This window comes from Ochotona princeps, chromosome 13 (assembly GCF_030435755.1).
Source record: "Ochotona princeps isolate mOchPri1 chromosome 13, mOchPri1.hap1, whole genome shotgun sequence".
In the NCBI taxonomy this organism is placed as follows: domain Eukaryota; kingdom Metazoa; phylum Chordata; class Mammalia; order Lagomorpha; family Ochotonidae; genus Ochotona; species Ochotona princeps.
Window position 1 is genome coordinate 53,360,811 of NC_080844.1, and position 18,372 is coordinate 53,379,182.

General features: G+C 52.6%; 1 protein-coding gene across 1 annotated transcript in view; it reads left to right on the plus strand.

The window, feature by feature from the left end:
• Positions 1-2,457: 2,457 nt before the first annotated feature.
• Positions 2,458-18,372, plus strand: part of MXI1 (MAX interactor 1, dimerization protein) — a 71,355-nt gene continuing 55,440 nt past the window's right edge. Inside the window, exon 1 of the mRNA XM_004579858.2 lies at positions 2,458-2,915. Within this exon, the coding sequence (XP_004579915.2) occupies positions 2,666-2,915 (250 nt within the window). The 5' untranslated portion in view covers positions 2,458-2,665. The remainder of the gene's footprint in view (positions 2,916-18,372) is intronic.

Consider the following 18,372-nt stretch of genomic DNA (forward strand, 5'->3'; position numbering starts at 1 on the left):
GACATCGTGGAACAAAACGGCAGTTCTCCTGCCTCCTCTGTGTCTCTCGTGGTGCCATTGTCTGGGGCTAAGAACTCACATAATAAGAAAAAATAATGCCCCCACAAAGGGGGGAAGACCTGGCTTGGCACCAGCCGGGGTGTTTTCCATGGGAATGGCGGTGGAAGCTGTGGCCAACTGTGGAAATAGTGCAAATCAGCACTTTTTTTGTAGATTTTCTTCAGGCCGTTGTTTACTTTGGCTTTGGTCGGGTCCGTGGCCCAGCTTGAAGATTCCCACTGGGCTCTGTAGCTCACAGACCTATGAGCGATGGAATAAGGATAAATAAATAATTACCAAGCACGGCTGCTCTGCCCTGGCATTGTGTTTGGGCATGTTGCATGCACACACGTGTGTTGAAGCATCCTGCATGGGACCCATCCCACTTCTCACAGAGGAATTAAAGAGAAACCAAGATTTTCTCTGGGTTTGTTGTTTATCATCTTTCCTTTGGGTCAGGAAGTGACAGGTTTTGCAAAATGGCATTGGATGAAGCTAGCTACATAGACTACACTTTCCTGGCAGACATTTGAACATGAACGACTCAAGGTTGTGGTTCTGACAGAAGCAAAGGGTCAGCCATTGTTTTGTTAATGGAAGATGAACTCGTATCTCATGGCTTCTAGAAGCTTCTACTTTACCCTGGCCAAATTGGCATACACAAGTGGAACTCAACCATGCCGAATCTGTCACAAGATGGAAAGTGAGCAAAGAGTATGTGTACTAGTATGTTGTAGCCCCAAATGTGAATACATTGGCTTTAAAATGCCAATTTTTATTCTGTTACACCAGCAACAGGCTATTACAGATTTTAAAGTCCACAGGAGCTTTCTGGAAGGCCCTATGTATGTGTTGTAAGACAACATTGTATTAAGAAGTGTACTTTCTCTCACTGCAGCAAAGCCCATTTCCAGTGGGAGTCTTGGTGGCTGCCTCTGGGCCGGCTGACCACTGCACACCTCCAGGGGGCACCACTCGCTGAGTCTGCCCTGTACATGGTCCCCTGGAGGAGGTCTCCTGGGTGGCAATGGGCTTGTTGTGGAGATGTTTTCCAGAGAGGTGCAGACACTGTGCCCCGCTCCTCCCTTGGATGACAGTCACATCTATCAAAGGGTGCGGGCTGGAAGGAACTGTATTCCTAAGGGCCCGATCCTGCTGAGTGCAAATACAACCCACACAACCTGCCATCAGAGATTTCGGGGAGGGGCAAAACTTAGACCCCCAACAGGTTAAGGAGCTAGCCCGAGGTCACAGAGGTCACCAGGTCTGTATATGGCAGAGCTGGGGTCTGAACTCTTGGCTAAGGCACTGCAGAGCAGCCCTCAGCTGTCACCCCCATCCCCACCCCCTCCGCAGCACATCCCGCGGCTTCAGAGCCAAAAGCAGGAATTCAGCTGGAAGGGAGGGGAGGTGGTTCCAGGGCCACAGTTCCCGCCTCCCTGTCAAATCAAAGGCGGCCAGGTGCAGGACACCCTGGAGTGAGCTTTACACAGCTGGACCAGGGCCGGGAGGAGTGTGGAGAGAGCTGTTTATGCCTTCTCCCCCTTCCTGGCAAAAAAAAACGCATGTGAAGGAGGAAGAAGGATTGAATCCATCTGTAACCAGGCCTTGGGCAGCCTCTGGGTTTCACTAGACTGTGTGGAGGCACACACAGGTGTGTGTGTGTGTGTGTGTGTGTGTGTGTGTAGGAGAGCTTTGCAGGAATGTGCATGCCACATTGTGAGAGTGTAGGAGCGGGTAAGGAAGTGTGTGTGTAGAAAAAGCGCAGGAGTGGTTGCCTATGTAGGTGTGTGTGGAGTGTACACAGTGTATACAGGAGTGTATTGTGGGGGACTGTGTATGAAGAAAGGTGTGTGGGAATGTATTGTAGTTGAGTGTGCAAGTGAAGGAGTGTGTGGAGTGTATTGTGGAGTGTGTAGGTGTGCGTGGATGCTATAATTGCGTGTGGTGTGTGGAGGAAATGCTGTGGGGACTGTGTGTGAAGGAGTGTATATAGGTGTGCAATGAATAAACGTGAGTGTGACGTGGAGGACTGTATGTGTGTGTTGCAAACGACGAGCATCAGGTTACATGTGATGGTTCAATTCTTCCCATTTGGGTTGCTTTTTTATTAAAAAAAAAAAGTGATAGCAGTCACCATTATCAGGGACTGCTTTAGAGGTAGGGTGGCTCTTGGTTTTTTCGTTGTTGTTTTGTTTTGTTTTTTCTTTTCTGTAAAGAAAACAACTACCTCCGGAGTTTGTTTCTCTCTGCAGGTGCACTCCGCGCTGCGTGCGCGATCGGGGGCGAGGCGGGGCCAGGCAGGCCGCGCAGGTCTCCACCTTCTGTTGTGGCCTCTCCGCCGGCGACAGGCTCGCGCTAGGACCCAGCGCCAGAGCGCCTCCGTCCGTCCTGTAGGTTCATTCAATCTCCCATACACACAGACCCACAGCGAGACCGACACACACGCACACTCGCGCGCACACACAACTGCACGCCACCAACCTCCTCGGGAAGTCGGGCCGGCTCCTCTCTCCGACGCCTCCTCCGCTCCTAGCCTGCCGGGTCTCCCTAGGGGCCTGCAGCTCGGGCCCGGCCACTCCTCCTGCCCCGAAGAGGACGAGCTCAGCAGACCCCCGGCTCCTCCATGGGCAAACGCGGGCGGCCGCGCAAGGAGGCGCGCGGCGAGGGCGCGGGGCTGGCCCCCGCCGCGGCCGCGCCCCAATCCCCGGTCCAGCCTGAGGACCCCGCGGGGGGCAGGCCCAGGTGCCCCTTCTCGGACATTTTCAACACCAGCGAGAACTCGATGGAGAAGCACATCAACACTTTCCTGCAGAACGTGCAGATCCTGCTCGAGGCCGCCAGCTACCTGGAGCAGATCGAGAAAGAAAACAAAAGTAAGTTTGGGGACCCCCCCTGGCTCCTCCACGGCGCCCGACTCCTCTCTCTCCGACTTGGGCTCGGCCCGCGCCCCCGTCCCCAACACATACACACACACACACACACACACACTCACACGCGCGCGCGCGCAGCCCTCGGCGGTGCAGCCGATGACACCGGGGGAAGGACACGCACGCACGCCCAGAGCTGCCGGAGATGTAACAAAGACGAGCGCGGGCAGCGGGGCCTGCGGGGCGTCCGTGTGTCCGTCTCGCGCGGTGGGCCGTGCTGTTTGCTGACAACTGAGTCCGGAGCCCAGCTCTCCGAGGGTGCCTTTCTTCCCTATTTTTTTTTTTTCTGTTTTTGTTTTTCTGGGAGCCTCTTCGTGCAGACAAGTGTTGTTTTGCTCTGGCTTGTTCCCGGGTGGGATAAGGATTAGAAGCCGAAAGTTAGACACGGTAGGCAGAGCTCGGGGTTCCAGAAAGAAAACACACAGGCGCGCACCACAACAATAACAACCCGCGGCACAGCCTCTCCGGCGTGGGCGCGGGCTGCCCTCTCCCTCCTGCCTACTTCTTGCCTTCCTGCCTTCCTGCCTTCCTGCAACAGGACTGGGCTCCGGCCATCGCGACCCCAGGCCCTCTGCTCTCCCTTCGTGTTGGGGTGCCATCGTCCCTCCTCCCCCCCCCCCCGTCCCTAAGAAACAGGCCACGGGACCCGGTAGCGCCAGCAGCTTGCCCTGGACCCTCCCGTCCTGCGCCCGGGAAACTTGGCGAGGGGGACGCCGCGAAAAGGAAACTTTGGGATCTCGCAGAAACAATAGTTGGCGAAGAAGGTGTGGGGCAGTTGTGTGCGTTTTCTTTATTTTCCTGGAGACGGCTCCCGAGTGAGGGCGCAGGGCTAGGAAGGCAAACGCCTTCCCGGTTCGCCCCCCCCCCCCCCTCCATCCGCCTCCTCGCCTTCAGGTTGCAAAGCAATGTAGGGAGGGGGGCAGCGCTGGGAGCCCCACCCCGGCCTGGCTTCCTTTCTGTATTTGTTTCCTTTGGCCCTTGCCAGCGGGGTCCCCCAGCCCTCCCCGGGCAGGCGCCCTAGCGCCCTAACCGGGGCACGCGTGTGCAGCGTCTCTGGCACCATCCATGGAATAATAGATGTGAGCGAGGGGAAGGGGCCAGGCAGACAGAGCGACAGATCGAAGGAAACCACGGCGGTCCGTGTATCCGAGCCAGTGGGAAGATCCGTGGGACGGGAGGTGGGAGTGGGGGTAGAGAGATGCGACTGCAACGTGTCAGGTATCGTCTCCCCACAACAACAACAGCAACGCTGAAGCACAAAAACGCCTTTGCTGACCCACACCCGGGGCCTTCACGATTAAAGCCGCCAGTGTCGCCGCGCGTCTGTGCCGGCGCTGTTCAGAGCAAAACGAGGCTTGGCGTGGGGAGCTGGGGGGGGGGCGTTCTTTTCTTTCTCTTCTCGCCTGTTTTCCCGGAGTGCCTGGGCTGCGAGAAAGACACATTGCAAGCTGTGTAGACGAATCGCTGTGCGATTATTTACCGGGGGAGGGGGGAGTGGGGGTGGGAAGCTGGGTGTGCTCTGGCCTGGAGGGTAGTTTTTCCAAAGCGCGAACTGGTGGGGAGCTGGATGAAGACGTGGTTTTGTTTGCTGTGTTTGCTTTTGTTGCAGGGGGGAGGGGCGCGATTTCTTTAGCCACCCCCCTCTTCGCCCCCGGGTCTCCCGAGTCTGCCCAGTGGCGCCGGCTCTGCCTGGGGGTGCACCCAAGAGGGCACCTTGGCAGCGTGTGGCCAACTTGACCCCCCACCCCCACACCAGGAGGTATATGAAGGAGGCGACTGGAGCTTCCTCGGCGTCCCGTGTCCCCCGCCCCCTCCCACCCCAGCCAGGGACCCGCAGACAATCGGAGACCTCTCCGCCCCACCCCCCGCCGCCCTGGCCGCCGCCACCTCCTTGTTTACCCCTTGCCGGGGCTCCGGCGTGGCCACTAGTCACGTAAGCAGAGAGCCGGGCGCGCCGCGCGGGGCGGGGAGTGGGGCGCGAGAGGCTGGCGAAACCAAAGGGCTTCCTCCTGTCCCCTCTCGCCAAGAGGGTCGCGCTGCAAACCCACCGGCCCTAGAGACGAGCTCGGAAGCCTCCACGCCCCAAAGTCAACTTCGTGTGGGTGATCGGCCCCCGGCCCAGCAGCCCGCCTCGTCCGGCCGGCTCCCCACGGGAGTGTTTGTGTGTGTGTGTGTGTGTGTGTTGTTTTGTTTTCATTTTGCTTTTTTTTTTCTTTAAGCCTCTTTTCGCCGCCGACGTTTGGCTCTACATGACGTGATGCCCAAGGCCCCCAGATTTCCCCGGGAGCGTGGGTCGCCGCGCCAGGCACGGCTCGTCTGGAGAGTCGGCTCAAGGCCCAAACCCCCTCCCCAACAGTTCAGGCAGCTGGGGGTTGACCCCTTAGCAAACTCTGCGTGCCCATCCTCCGGGCCCTGCGAGCAGGGGCTCGGCCCATGGGGGCCCGCTCATGCCTTCCCGCTTTCTTGCCCACCCACCCCGCTCGCCCGGTCCGGGTCTCCCGGGTGAAAATCGGCGGGCCCTGCGCCTGCTTTCACTGGGGGCGCTTCCCGGCGCTGGCGGCGCTGGCCGTTGTTGTCTGCTCGCTGCACACAATGCCCGCGCGTCACGGCGGTCCGCGTGTGCACAGCAATATCGCGAGTCGGGGGGCGGGTCGTGCGTGCGCCGGGCTCGGGCACTGCGGGTCGCTCGGCGCGCGCGGGGCTTGTTTTGCTCCCGAGCTCTGCTTTCCCAAACGCTTACATCATTCTGCCGCTCGGGGAGGGAGGGGTACCTGGGCGTTCCGATAGGGCTCGAGCGTTACCCAGGTCTCGGGCTTTTGGGGGAAGGCAAGGATCCTAGCTTCTTCAAGATGATGATGAGGTTTCTTTCCTGGGGGAGCGGGGGAAACAGGAGGTGGTCTCGGGTTTGGTTGTGCAAGTCTTTTTATTTATTAATTTTTTAGGTCACTCCTGCAAAGGGCATAGCTGGCCGGCTCAGGTGCACAACCTCCCCGCCTTCATTTCTCCGAGTTCCCCCCGTAATCGCTTGATCTCAGTTTCTCCGCCTCCTCCTCCTCCCCCTCCCAGCTAGAGACACATGGTTTCCACATGGAGACAAACTTCTTTCCTCCGACTGGACTTGACCTAGCTGAGCCGTTCAGCCAATGGGTAGCTTCGGTTCTCGCTGACGTCACGCGTTGCTGGGGCCGGAGGCGAGGGGGCGGGACCAGGGGGCGAGCCCTGCCAAGTCTGGGAGCTGCCATGTAGCCAGCTGGTTCAGTCTCTTCTTAAAGGGACGCTGTTCTCCCCAGAGACAAGTGTCGGGTCCCGATTCTCCATTTCGGGTTCTGGGAGACCTTCCCGAGAAGCTATGGTGAACAGTCACTCGTTCCGTTTTTGATGTTTTGTGCAAAGTGCTTACTTGGCAAGAGCTCGCCTTGTTTTCCGTTGTAGCCAAAACTGCTACTCCCTGCCCGCTGAGGTTTCCGTGCTAGGAGTGTTCACCAAGTTGTGGTCACAGGGCTAAATTATTTCCAGTAGATGGGGTGAGTTTTCCGGAGGGGGGGAAGGAAGCAAGGAGTTCATGTCAAGCCACCCAGGGCTGGCATTCCACCATGTGCAAGGCATGGACTTTCCCGGGAAATTCCCAGTGGAATGATTCCCTGTAGGAGGCCTCTAGAAATACCAGTGAGGAAGCTGTGACCCTGTTGTCACACACCCTTGAAACTGTAGGCAACCTCGGAGATCATCACCTGCACGCGTGTGGAGAGGGGCTCCACGTAGCAATTGCATAGCAATGCTGACTGACGTCATCGCTGGAAAAAGCTTGGTCCCCGTTTTGGAAAAGGTCGAAATTGAAAGGGACAGGAGATTCACTGAGGGATGTCTGTGTTTAAGCTGGCTGGTGGGGGGGAGAGGAAGGCGGGGAGAGAGAGATTGAGACAGGCATGATCTGCGGAAGGTGGCTCTGGAGGCAGCACCCAAGCTTAGGAGGAAGGACTGTGTGGGAGTGGAGCTGGCTCTCCAGCAGCTCACCTGGGTTTGGGGGCGGCCTCTTCTCCTGGGGGCTTGCGCAGGCCAAGCAGCAGCCTCTTCCTCTTGCTGGAGGAAGCTGCTGTGGCATGGAATCGTTTAGCTCCATCCTGAATGCCTGACTTCATCCCTTCTGAGCCACGCATGAGACCTGCGCTCCCATGGGCAGGTGCACCAGGGAACTACAGTCAGGCCTCTCTGCTTCACTTCACTCCTCTGGCTCTCCAGCGCGCCCTCATTCTCTTCCTCCCCTGGGCTTATCTGTACTCTGCTCCCTCCAGGACCTGGGTTGGTGCCCACTGCCTCCACCGAGCTTTCTCTGGCTCTTGGAACCCACTTGCCTGTATTTCTGAAGTCAGAGTCGCTGAGAGAATGGAAGCTTTGCAGTCACATGGAGTAGGCAGGGCTCCAGATTTCTGCTCGGCTGCTTACTGGTCTTGTGACCCTGGACCAGCTTACCTAGCTTCTCTGAGGTTCCTTTTTTTTTGTGTTGTTTTTTTTTTTCTGTAAAGGGGATATAATTTTAGCACCATCCTCACATCATTGCTGAATAATTAAATGAAGCGTTGCATTGAAACATTTCAACCACCTGAAATATGATAGGTGCTCGGTGAGTGGTGACTTCTCTGAGCTTGGCTAATCAGTCCCAGGCCAGTCCCTCCTGGCTCGCTGTGTGTTGGCTTGATCCACACCGGGAGATTATAAACATCGTGTCCACCCCTTGCATCCAGTAGATGGTTAATAGAAATTTCTCGATGGAGTGGATTTGTCATTTATTGGCTATGGCACAGTGATTACTTTTGGAAGCCAGAGTGACACATGGCCGATTTTCTGATAACCTGGAGGACCTTGGGCAGTGGGACCAGGGCCTTCAAGGAGATAGCAGGTCAGGCTCAGAGAGAAGCTGCTTTCTGTCTACGGCTGTGGCCTGGAGAACTAAGAAGCTACTGGCTTAGCATGTGAGGGACTGGAGCAAGTCACGCTGAAAGGGAAGGCTTTGATGGCCGCGATGGCCGCCGCGGCTCAAGGGAGTCACGTTTCTGCATGGGAGCCATCATCCTACAAGTGTGCCTCGAGCAGGACCGTGTGTAGTTGCTATCCACCCACTCCACATTGTGCGGGCTGCAGTGCCGGGGGGTGGAGGGGGATGTTTGTTTGTAGTGGGGTTGTGTGAAGAACATTCTGAAGTCCGGCTCCTATTTCCTCTGCAACTTAAATCGCGTTTCCCACATAAAACCTTTTTTTTAAAAATTGTTCTGTTTTAAATGTGATCTCTGCTCACTGATCAGATGCCAGGAGGAGACTCTGAGGCCATCATTGTGGCTTGCCTTGAGGGCCAGGGGACTGGTGAAGGGAAGCAAGGGACATGTTCTTGGGGTTTTACAGAAGCTGAATAGTGCATGGCTGGCCTGGGTAGGGGAGAAGAGGGCCTGTATTGACTAATGGCCGAACTTTTGTCCCTGGTGAAAACATCCTCCCTTTAGCACCCCCAGAAACAGGGATTTTTATCTGGGGGAGGGGAGCAGGAGGGGACAGGGCAAAGTCTTGAAGGTAAAACTAGAAGCAATGAAGAGGGTGCCGGCATGTAGCAGTGAGTGCTGATTGCATATCAGTTCCTACTGCCTGTATACCAGGAGTAGGGATACACAGGCGTTACCATCTCCTCCCATCTTCACATCAATCCTGAGCTGGAAGCCATTTTTACTACTCCCGCTAGACGGACGGGGTAACTGAGAAGCTGGGACGGTGGTAACTCTCACAGAGCTCACAAGGTTGGCAAGAGGCAGAGCTGTATTTCCCACCCGCGCCTCTGATGCCAGAGTCTTGCACCCTCCACTGTATACACGTGCAATCATTTTACAGCCAAGGAATGAAGTCCAGACAGGTGCAATGACTGGCTCAAGGTCACCCAGCAACCTGAAGTAGAGCTGGGAATCGAAACCCTGGCTTGATTGCCCACAAGGAGCTCTTCCTGCACACAACTTGTGCAGAAGAAACTTGGAAGTGAGGTTGGAGACAGATGAACCAACCAGAGATGGTTTTGTTTTGTTTTTCAGAGTTGTTCAACCCTCCTGGCCCTAACTCAAGTTTAGGGCTCCTAGGAAACACCAACCCCCACTCCTGCTGCCTTTTCCAAGTCTGTCCTCTGCGCATATTAGAGGACTTGGGGCTGTTGCCATGGTACTGGGGCCAACAGCAAGTTCATCAAAAGCCTGGTCTTTTGCCTTTAAAAAAAAAAAAAAAAAAAGCCTGGCCCTGCAGCAGCGCATTGGCCACAAAGATTTGCATCAGTCATTGTGGCTCGTTCTGTTTTAGATCCCCCTGTTTCCCCACCTCTCCCCTCCCCCCCACCACTTTCTATAAATACAGTTGGATAAATATTGATTTAAACTGGGTTTCTAGAAGAGCAGCACATGTTTGCCCTAGCATGGTCTTCGCTTAGATACCATGAGTCTGTCAGGCTGACATACCTAACCCCAGCCAGCTCTGGCTTCCAAATGACCCATTCTAGAGAGGTGAGTAGTGGTTTTGTGGCTTCTGAATTTAAAAAAAAGGGGGGGAGGGGTTTGGGGGAGAAGTTAAAAAGCAACAACCCAGCCAGAAATGGGAATTTTCTTGTAGAATTGAAGCCAGCTGTTTTCAGCAGGCCCAAATCCAGGGAGGACGATGGGAGCCTGTTGTCGGAAGTGCCTTTTCCCTTCTCCATCCCTTCTTTCACCTTCAGCAGGTGTCATCTGCCAGCGTCGGGCGCCCTCACTGTACAGACACGGAAGGCATGGTTCAGAGACTGACAGTGGCTTGCCCAGCGTGACAAAGCAGAGGCACAGCCAGCTCTTTCTGGGCAGCTCCCTCTTACAGGACCTAAACGGGGCCTTTGTTGTACAGGTCAGGTGCTCATCAAGTCAGCAGTGTTGCAGCCTGGTTTACTGATCCCAGGGTGTGTCCAGTTATTGTAGAGGCCATTGCAACATGCTGGGTAGGCTTTCAAAATGAAGCTAATTTGAATTTGTCATGCTTAGAAAAATATTTCCCTTTTACTTTTTTTCTTTTTTGAGGCTGGAGGAAGTAAGTGGGTGGAGGAACCTGAAGGTGATGGCTACCCCAGAACCCCGGGCCTTCACCAAGGGGAGGAATTTGTGGGTGTGGTGTAGGTGTATGGGAGGTCTCTCTGGGGGTACAGGTGGAGTTTCTGGCTCACACCAGGGATAGACAGTGAGCCAGAGAGAGACTTCAGTTCTCCAGGGATAGACACCTGCTCTTGGGCCCTTCTGCTGAACTTCAGAGAAGCAGTTGTCATTTGATATCATTGTCCCCGAGTGGCCTGGCTAGAGGTGTCAAAGCTGTCAACAGCTGACTCCATCTCTGTGGGGCATTTGCTACCCGCCTCCCCCAACTCTCCCAGCTGGAGGCTCCTTTGCCGCCTCACCTCAGGAGGAAAACTCTGCTGGGCCCCTTGCTTGTGAAGGATTTTGAAAGTTCAAGTGACCCGTGCTTGGAGCAATATGTCTCCAGCAACTACATATAAACAGAATCCTTAAAAAAAGATCAGACTAGAAAAGGAGGCCTTTAAGAGGCCTTGTGGCTATTCCATTGCAACATGTGGCATTTTGTTTTGCGCCATTCGTTCTGCCTAGATTTGTTCGTTCATTTATTGGGCAGACTGAAGGAGCACGTGCCTGCCCTGTGTTAGCCACTGTGCCAGCCCCTGGAGGTGTTACCCCTGCTCTCCTGGAAGGGTTCCCCTGTTGCACAGGCAGGTTTTAGAGATGCCTATGGTGGACCCCATCAGCGGGGGATGGCATTTGACATGGGTTTGATGTCTGTGGCTCTCATGATGGCAGACAGAAGACAAATGTGTCCTCAGTTTCCAAAAGAAGTACTTCCCTTTCTGCTCTCTCCCTGCAATGCAGTGTTGAAAATCATTTGTTTTGTTTTTTTTTTTTTTTTTTTGTAATTTCTACAGACCTGAATTTAAGGGGGAAAAAAAAGCAGCCTGAGTTTAGGAAACCAAATACCATGTAAGCAGCCTTGCAAATAAACACATTCCACTCTCTGTTCCTTCTAGACAAGTCTTCCTGCACATGGAGGGACTGTCCACCCACACCAGTGTCCTCACCATGCACCCAGTCCCACTCCGCCTGCCCTTGGCCCCATCCTTCTAGTATGCGACTCCAGTGTCTGTGGTGGAAATTTAAACACAGCAATTTTAGAAAGATAAACACACTGTCCTCAGGGAGAAGGAGATTGGGAAATTCAAAGGAAAACCAATAAAAGGGGGTTTGGATTACCTACTATTTGAAATAGTCCACTCTGTATCTTCTTGCTATTTAGCAAGGATAGTCCAAGAAAGACACTTTGGGGCTAGGTAGGCTATTGTGTTACAGTGAAGGGCTGGCCTGGTCCCACCTTGGCAGGCAATTGGGAGCTGCGAGTGGTCTTTGTTTTTGATTTCTATAGAACCTAGAACTACTGTATGCCATGCATGTGTTATCTGCCCCTTACCCCCACTGTGCCCCCACCATTGCTACCATAGTTCTTGGGTCCCAGGACTCTTCAGGTTGCCTACACCTTCTTTCTCTTTGTAACAGATAATTTCTAAAACATGCCAGGAGTCAAGCCATGTGCTTGGGGCCTCCATGGTGAAGCCTGTATGGTCTCCAGTTCCAGTTCCCCATCCCAGTTCCAATGAGAGAGGAACAGAAACTAATAAACAATCCTAGCTGCCTCCTGGGAGTCTGATAACCTGTTCCCAAGAGGGCTGCTGGCCAAGTGCAATGCCTTCTCTGTTTTCCAAGGCAATAGTGACAATGGCCTGCTTTCACTGCACATTTACTGTGTGCCAGCACAATGCTAAGTGCTCTGTGTTAACTCCTCGCAAATACCCACTAGGCTACAATAGCTAATTGGGAGGTAGCATAATTCTCATTTTACAGATGAGGAAAGCCTTAGCCTTTGCAAGGCTGCCTAGCTTTCCAAGGCCACTGCTAACACACATTGGAGCTGAGTGAGACTCAAGGGAGAACTTAGGGCTCTGGGGGAACTTTCAGGGGAACTAAGTTTGTAAGACACAGGAAACGGGGTCTGAAATATTTGCAGCCCAGGCTGAGCTTTCCCCAGCATACCTCCTCAGGGTGACTTCCTTTTTTCCACCATTCATCCTAGGGTGGAGAGAGGGCATCCAGAACCTTCCAGGGCTCTCAGGCAGTAACGATGAAGCTAGATAGGGCCACTTTTTGGGAGGCTCATAGTTGAGGGCGTTGCTGCTTTGTGTGCCTAGCATCTCCTGAACAACTCACCCAACCAGTAGGGCTCCTGGGGCTCTGCACTTGGGGCCGTCAGGTGTGTGAATACACACCCTCCCAGGCTGGAGGAGATTTTCCTGAAGCGCCCCAGCTGGTAGGGCAACTGGGCAGCCCCACGCATGGGGCCAAGGGCTTCTGCCAGGCAAGTCAGGGAGGAGGCTAGGGGGAGCCACCAAGGTGAGTGTCTGCTTCCTGCTGTATCCCAGCAGACAACGTGAACCCAACCGCTTCCTGTCCCTGCTGAAGATTAGGAAACAAGAATACCCTCACATGGAAGTGACTTCATGTTACTTACTTGTTTAAAGCCCTCCAGGAGTTACTTTGCTGTCCCATGTAGAATCCAAACTCCTTACCTCAGCCTTGCTGTTTAGACTGAGTGTGGCCTGAGGCTGGACAGCCTCAACATCTTCTGGGAGCTTGTCAGAAATGAGACTGCTACACCTGCTGGATCAGAATCTGCATTCAGCCAATCCCCAGGATATATGTGCACTCCTCCACATCTGAGATGTCCTAGGCACCCTTTGTGATCTTTGGGTCCCTCTCTCCCCCCTTTTATCAGTTGTCTTTTTTTCTACCACTTAACCATAATTCACAGTTATTGGACTTACTTGTCCTCGGTCTGTCAGGCTAGACTACAAGCTCCTTGAGGACAGGAATCAGAAATTGATTAGTTCGGGCTCGGCAGCGTGGCCTAGTGGCTAAGGTCCTCGCCTTGATCCCATATGGCCGCTGGTTCTGATCCCGGCAGCTCCACTTCCTCTCTGTCTCTCCTCCTCTCAGTATATCTGACTTTGTAATAAAAATAAAATAAATAAATAAAAAAAAAAGAAATTGATTAGTTCGTTCTGCTGTCTTTAGTAGCCGGCTCTGTACGCAGTGTGAGAGAGATGTTTAGGGAATCATCGTGGGACAAATAATGAGTTTTCTGACTTTAGTTTTCTGATCCAGTGTTTCTCATCAGGAAATTGGTGGGAGAGTTCTTCCTGCTCATATCAGTCTGTAACACTGCAACAATTAACGGCCTTGGTTGCCAGTCATTGTGACACTCAGAAAACCAAAACAGCAACAACCACAAAGCCAACTTTTATACATTCCTATAACCTTCTAGAGGGACAGGGTTGCCCTTATCTGAGTCCACTGCCCTAACCAACTTTGATTTAATCTAATTGAGTGTGACATGATGTATGCTGTGTGGTCCCAGACTCAGAAAATCCCGGTTTGAATCCGATCCCTGCCTGTGTACCCTTGGGCAAATCTCTTATCCTTTCTGGGCCTCATGTGTCACACAGGAATCTCAGACGGGATTGAAGAAACCGATGGAGGAGCCATAGAAATGGCTGCATATTGTTCTAGGATCTGTGGAGGATTTCGGGGTCTTGGAATCAGGGACCTGGAGCTGGAAGAGATGGGCGGGTCTCGTGACTTCAGACAGCCCAGGGGCTGGTGGTTTGATTAGAAACGCTACACTGGAGACTGAAACCTTAGCCCAAGGGAGCAGGGCTGGATGTGTGATTTGGTGTCCAGGGCTGGCTGGACTTCACTGTGACCTCCCCAAGTTTCTGCTCCTGGAAGCAAGTGGTGATGCCAGGGAGCGGGGGCAGGGCCTCCCTGGGCCAGCTCCTGGCAGGGGGAAGAAGGGTAACCCAGGGCTGTGGAGGAATGTGGGGCATCCTCTTAGCAGCAGAAGGCCGGCTGCTGGCAGGTTTTTGTTTTGTTTTGTTTTGGTTTGGTGGTGTTGTTGTTCTTTCCCTTCAGACTTTAAAATTCAAGTTGCATCTAACTTTGAAAGAACAGAACATGGCAATAGCGAAACCTGATAAATGCAACCAAAGAGAAAATTATAGTTTACTTGTGCTTTTGACGACAGATGCCAAAATCCTAAGCATAATATTAACTCATAGCACATTGAGCAGGGCTTCAAAAGAGTATTAAGCCGTGGTTGACCAGGTTATATGCCAGACGTGGCAGAGTCGTGAAATCTCACGGATACGTGATGACAGATGCAAATTAATGGGGACTAACATGAGACTACAAGTGATGGAATGTCATTGCAAAAGGTATTTGGAGTGGTTCCCCATGAAGGCAACTGCTCCAGCACCCTACCCTGCCCAGTTTACCTGTGGTGGTCTTTCAATGCAGGTGGAAAGGACAGGTTGGCCGGAAGTGCCTGCCAGCAGCGAGGGTGTTGATTGTCAGGGTAACCTTTTTGAGCAGAAGACTAAACCTTGAACTGAAAACAAAAACCACACTGGGGCCCCACAGGTTAAAAACATCAGAAAATGGAACTCTACTCTTATTTTCCTTTCAACTTGAATCAGCCAGGAAAAAAGAGAGTTAAGGACTGAGAGGATGAGTTCTAACCCTCGCTCCCTCAGTTTGAGGCATTGCTGTGTGGCCTTGACTAAGTCACCATCTGAGCCTGATTTCTAAACTGAAAAAAATGGAGACTGAGAAATAATCTCAATGGTATAAATGTCTCTGGCAAACAAAAAAAAAAATCATGAACTGTTGCTTGGGGGAACATTCACTTTTTCTGGCCCTAGCAAAAGGCTTCCAAATACCTCATCAGTTGATCAGTTGCACCCTGGTATCACCTCAAGTGGAGTGCTCCAGACTAAGCAAGCCACTCTGGATGTGCATATTAATTGAGTCCTTCAATGCAATGCAGATTTCTTTTTGGATCCAAGTTCAGGCAAAAAGAAAAAAAAAAGACATTTGAGAGAGTAGTACATTCATTATAATCACCAAAATAGGCTGCTGTAAGAAGGGCCATTTAATAAAATGTAAGAAGCCCTTTTCTGAGAGATGGGTCAGGATGGAAGTCAAGTGCAGCTGTTTGAGCCGCTGCCAGTGGTCTGATCTCACCAGAAAAACTGGAGTTAAAAAACAACACACTTCTAGCTTCAGCGATTTCAGATTAACACTGCCTCTTCCTGCTGCTCTGCCCACCCCGTGTCCTTGCGTCTATTCCTTTCTCCCCAGCTCGGGCACCTGGGTCACCTGGAGCTGTGTGGTTGGGATGTCAGCCGGCAGTCCTGGCGACTGGAGCCCCGGGAGGCGGCAGTTACCTCTCGGGTTTAGCATTACGTCATCCCTTCTAGACCCAAATTTATCTCAGCTGCACACAGCCCCGCAGCTCTGAGCTGCTGCTGCTGACTTGAGGAGAGCTTACGCATGAAGTTAGGCAGGGCTGACTCACCAAGCAGTCAGGAGGGTTTTCAGCTTTTTCTTCACGTTTCTGCATTCTGGAGAAGATGTGGGGAAGCGGCTCGTCATCTTTCTGGGTGTGTATGTGGGGTGGTGGTGGTAGATGTAACATGTAAGATGTAAGTTCTCATTTAGGAGCCCAGAGCTTATGAACCCTTGTTCCAACTTGAGTGTTTGAAAATCCCCTTCTGGATGATTGCAGAAAACCATGCCCTCAGCAGGCAGCACTTTGGCACTTTGCATTTCCAGGGAAGTGCCTGTAAGCGCCAGGTGTCGCCAACACAGTGACTTTGGACTTGCAACTTAACCTCACGGCCTCTTCCCCTCTCTCTGGCTCTTTCATTTGCAGAAAATATACAGAACACATCGCCCTCCATTGTTGATGAATCTGCCACAAATCATTTGGAAATTTGTACATAACGAACTGTGCTGGGAAAGGACCCCCTAAGGACTGACAGCTTTGCCTGGTCCCTACAGAAGGCAGATTGTTATAGGTCTGGAAGACTCTGGGGGACTTTTTCCATTTTCAAATGAAACTCCCAAGGGAGGAAAGGAGGGGCAGGGGTTGTGGGGAAGAGGAGATGGGTAAGATTCCAGGTTCTTTTGTCCACAGATTCTGGAAGCCCTGCTCTCCCCCTCCTCCCCCTGCCCACTGCCTTTGTTCTGCTAACTGGATTCATCTGAGCCAAAGAGGGGTCCTGGCTCCTCCTGGGCTCTTTGTGCTGGGGGAGGCCCTAGTGGTCAATGTCCAGGCAAGGACGACATCCATCGGCTAGTAGAAAAGAGTGGAGATTTGTGAATCTACTAGCCCTTAGTGCTGCTCCCAGCCCACCAGACTCCTTCCCTGTTACGTGCAGATGGCAGCTCATCAACTGCCTCCTCTCTCCTCTTCTTGGCCACGGCCCTAGAAGGGTGGTTTGTTCATCTGGAGGTATCTGTCCAGTCTTTCGCCACCCTTTGATAGCTCTACGACCCATGCAGTTCAACAGCCCTTGCATTCATGTATATTTTCAATTTGCACCACTTTTCTTGATTGCATGTAATCTGGGTTTATTTACCTGTCACTGGGTAGAGTTGGCTTTTACTGAAGTTCCTTGGTAATTTGGGATCTCGATCTTAAGAGGTTCAATCTAGAAGTTTCTATCCTCAACCGACAGATGCTCTGAGTAAATGGTTGGAAAGTAGTTGTTACCTTCACTCAGCGGTGAAGTTCTGAAATGATCCAGCAACAGCTGAACAAAGCATAGTCCCTTTACATACACCCCCAACCCCCAAAAATCCCTCATGCCTCATTTCCTCCTCCCATTTTGGGTCTCCCTGCATTTGAGGGAACAGCTAGTCGGTTCCTAAAAGTTGTGTCAACTGTAATATTTAGAAGGTCTGGCAGCAAGTTTACGCTTATAAGCTCATTGGAGATCACTGCGCAGAGCTAAAGGTATAAAGGAGAGTTACACACAGTGTGATGCCCACAAACATTGCCGAGAGGGTAAGATTTCCACTTCAAGAAGATTATTTCTGCAGGAGCCAAAGCAATGGCCACAGGAAAGGGAAATTCCTCACGTACTGAGCATCTCCTGTCGGCCAGCAGGTTAAAGTAATCAGGCAGGAAAAACAATGAACGATGAATACATATACCTGCTGCCCAGCTGGCTCCTAAAGCAGTCATCACCGCTGAGCCTCTGGCCTCTGGTCTCCCTAAATCACTTGCTCTCGTCCAGAGGTGACCTGAGTAGATGTGGAGGTATTTGGAGTTGGCATGTTTGAGGAGTGGTGGTGTGCTACCGGCATCTACTGGGGACAGTCCTAGGACTCTGCTAACCATCCTAGAGTAGACAGACAGAACACCCATTCTGGAACGGGATTGTCAGTAATGTCAAGGTTAGGAAATCCTGGCCCAGCCTTGGCGGACTTGTTAGATGAAGTACGGGAAGGACAGTGTTGCCGTAGTGTTTTCCTGGTCTGGCTGTCTGTAGCCAGCACTTCAGTAAAACACGCAGTTGTCATCATAGCTTCCATTTACTGCATTTGTTTTTCAGTATACCTAGTATATACTGAATGCCAGGAACATCTGATTGAATCAACACAGTCAGCGCTGCTGAAGGGATGCTCCCTGGGAGCAAGGGGCCATGTCTGCTTCACTTCTTAATGTGCATTTCCAGGACTTGTGGCAGGCCTTCAGTGGCACGTCTAATAACCGTATCTGTTCTGTATGGGGAAAATGAGGGTTTCTGGAGCCCAGTGGATGACTACGGGGAGGAGAAATTTTTTTAGAGATAGGATTTAGGAGCTGGTGATTGGCAGAGGCATTCAGTCAGTGCTTCGGAGGCTCTCATCGCACTGGCTGCCTGTGTGGGGTCCCGCTCAGTCGGCGAGCCGACCTCAGGCAGGTGGCTCAAGCAGGTGGATCCCTGCCACCGGTGTGGGAGACCTGGACTGACATCTTGCCTTTGGCTAGACTCAGCCTTGGCCAATGGGGGCACTTGGGGTGTCAGGGTGAGCCAGCAGATGGAAAATGTTTGGCTTTGCCTTCCAAGTAAAAATGCAAGGAAATAAAAATTTAAAGTAATACGATTTTAAAAGCTGCTTGGGTGGAAGCGGAAGTGCATGAAGGAACTATAGAAAGCCCTCTGGCGCTGACGAAATGTCCCCTTGTTTTGAACAGCAACTGTGGCTTTTCAAGAGTTTCATTGTGTGCTGCCCGGGCAAGTGGGGAAATTGAGGCACAAAGTTTCATGACAAACCGGTAGCAGATATCAGACGGGAAAGTGGCACTTCGCATGGGGAAATGCTACAGCCTCTGGCCGCCGGCGGCAAGTCGCTGAGACTTGACCCTACCACACGGACCGCTCAACTCCTTCCCTCCCAGAAGGCAAAGCCTCAGC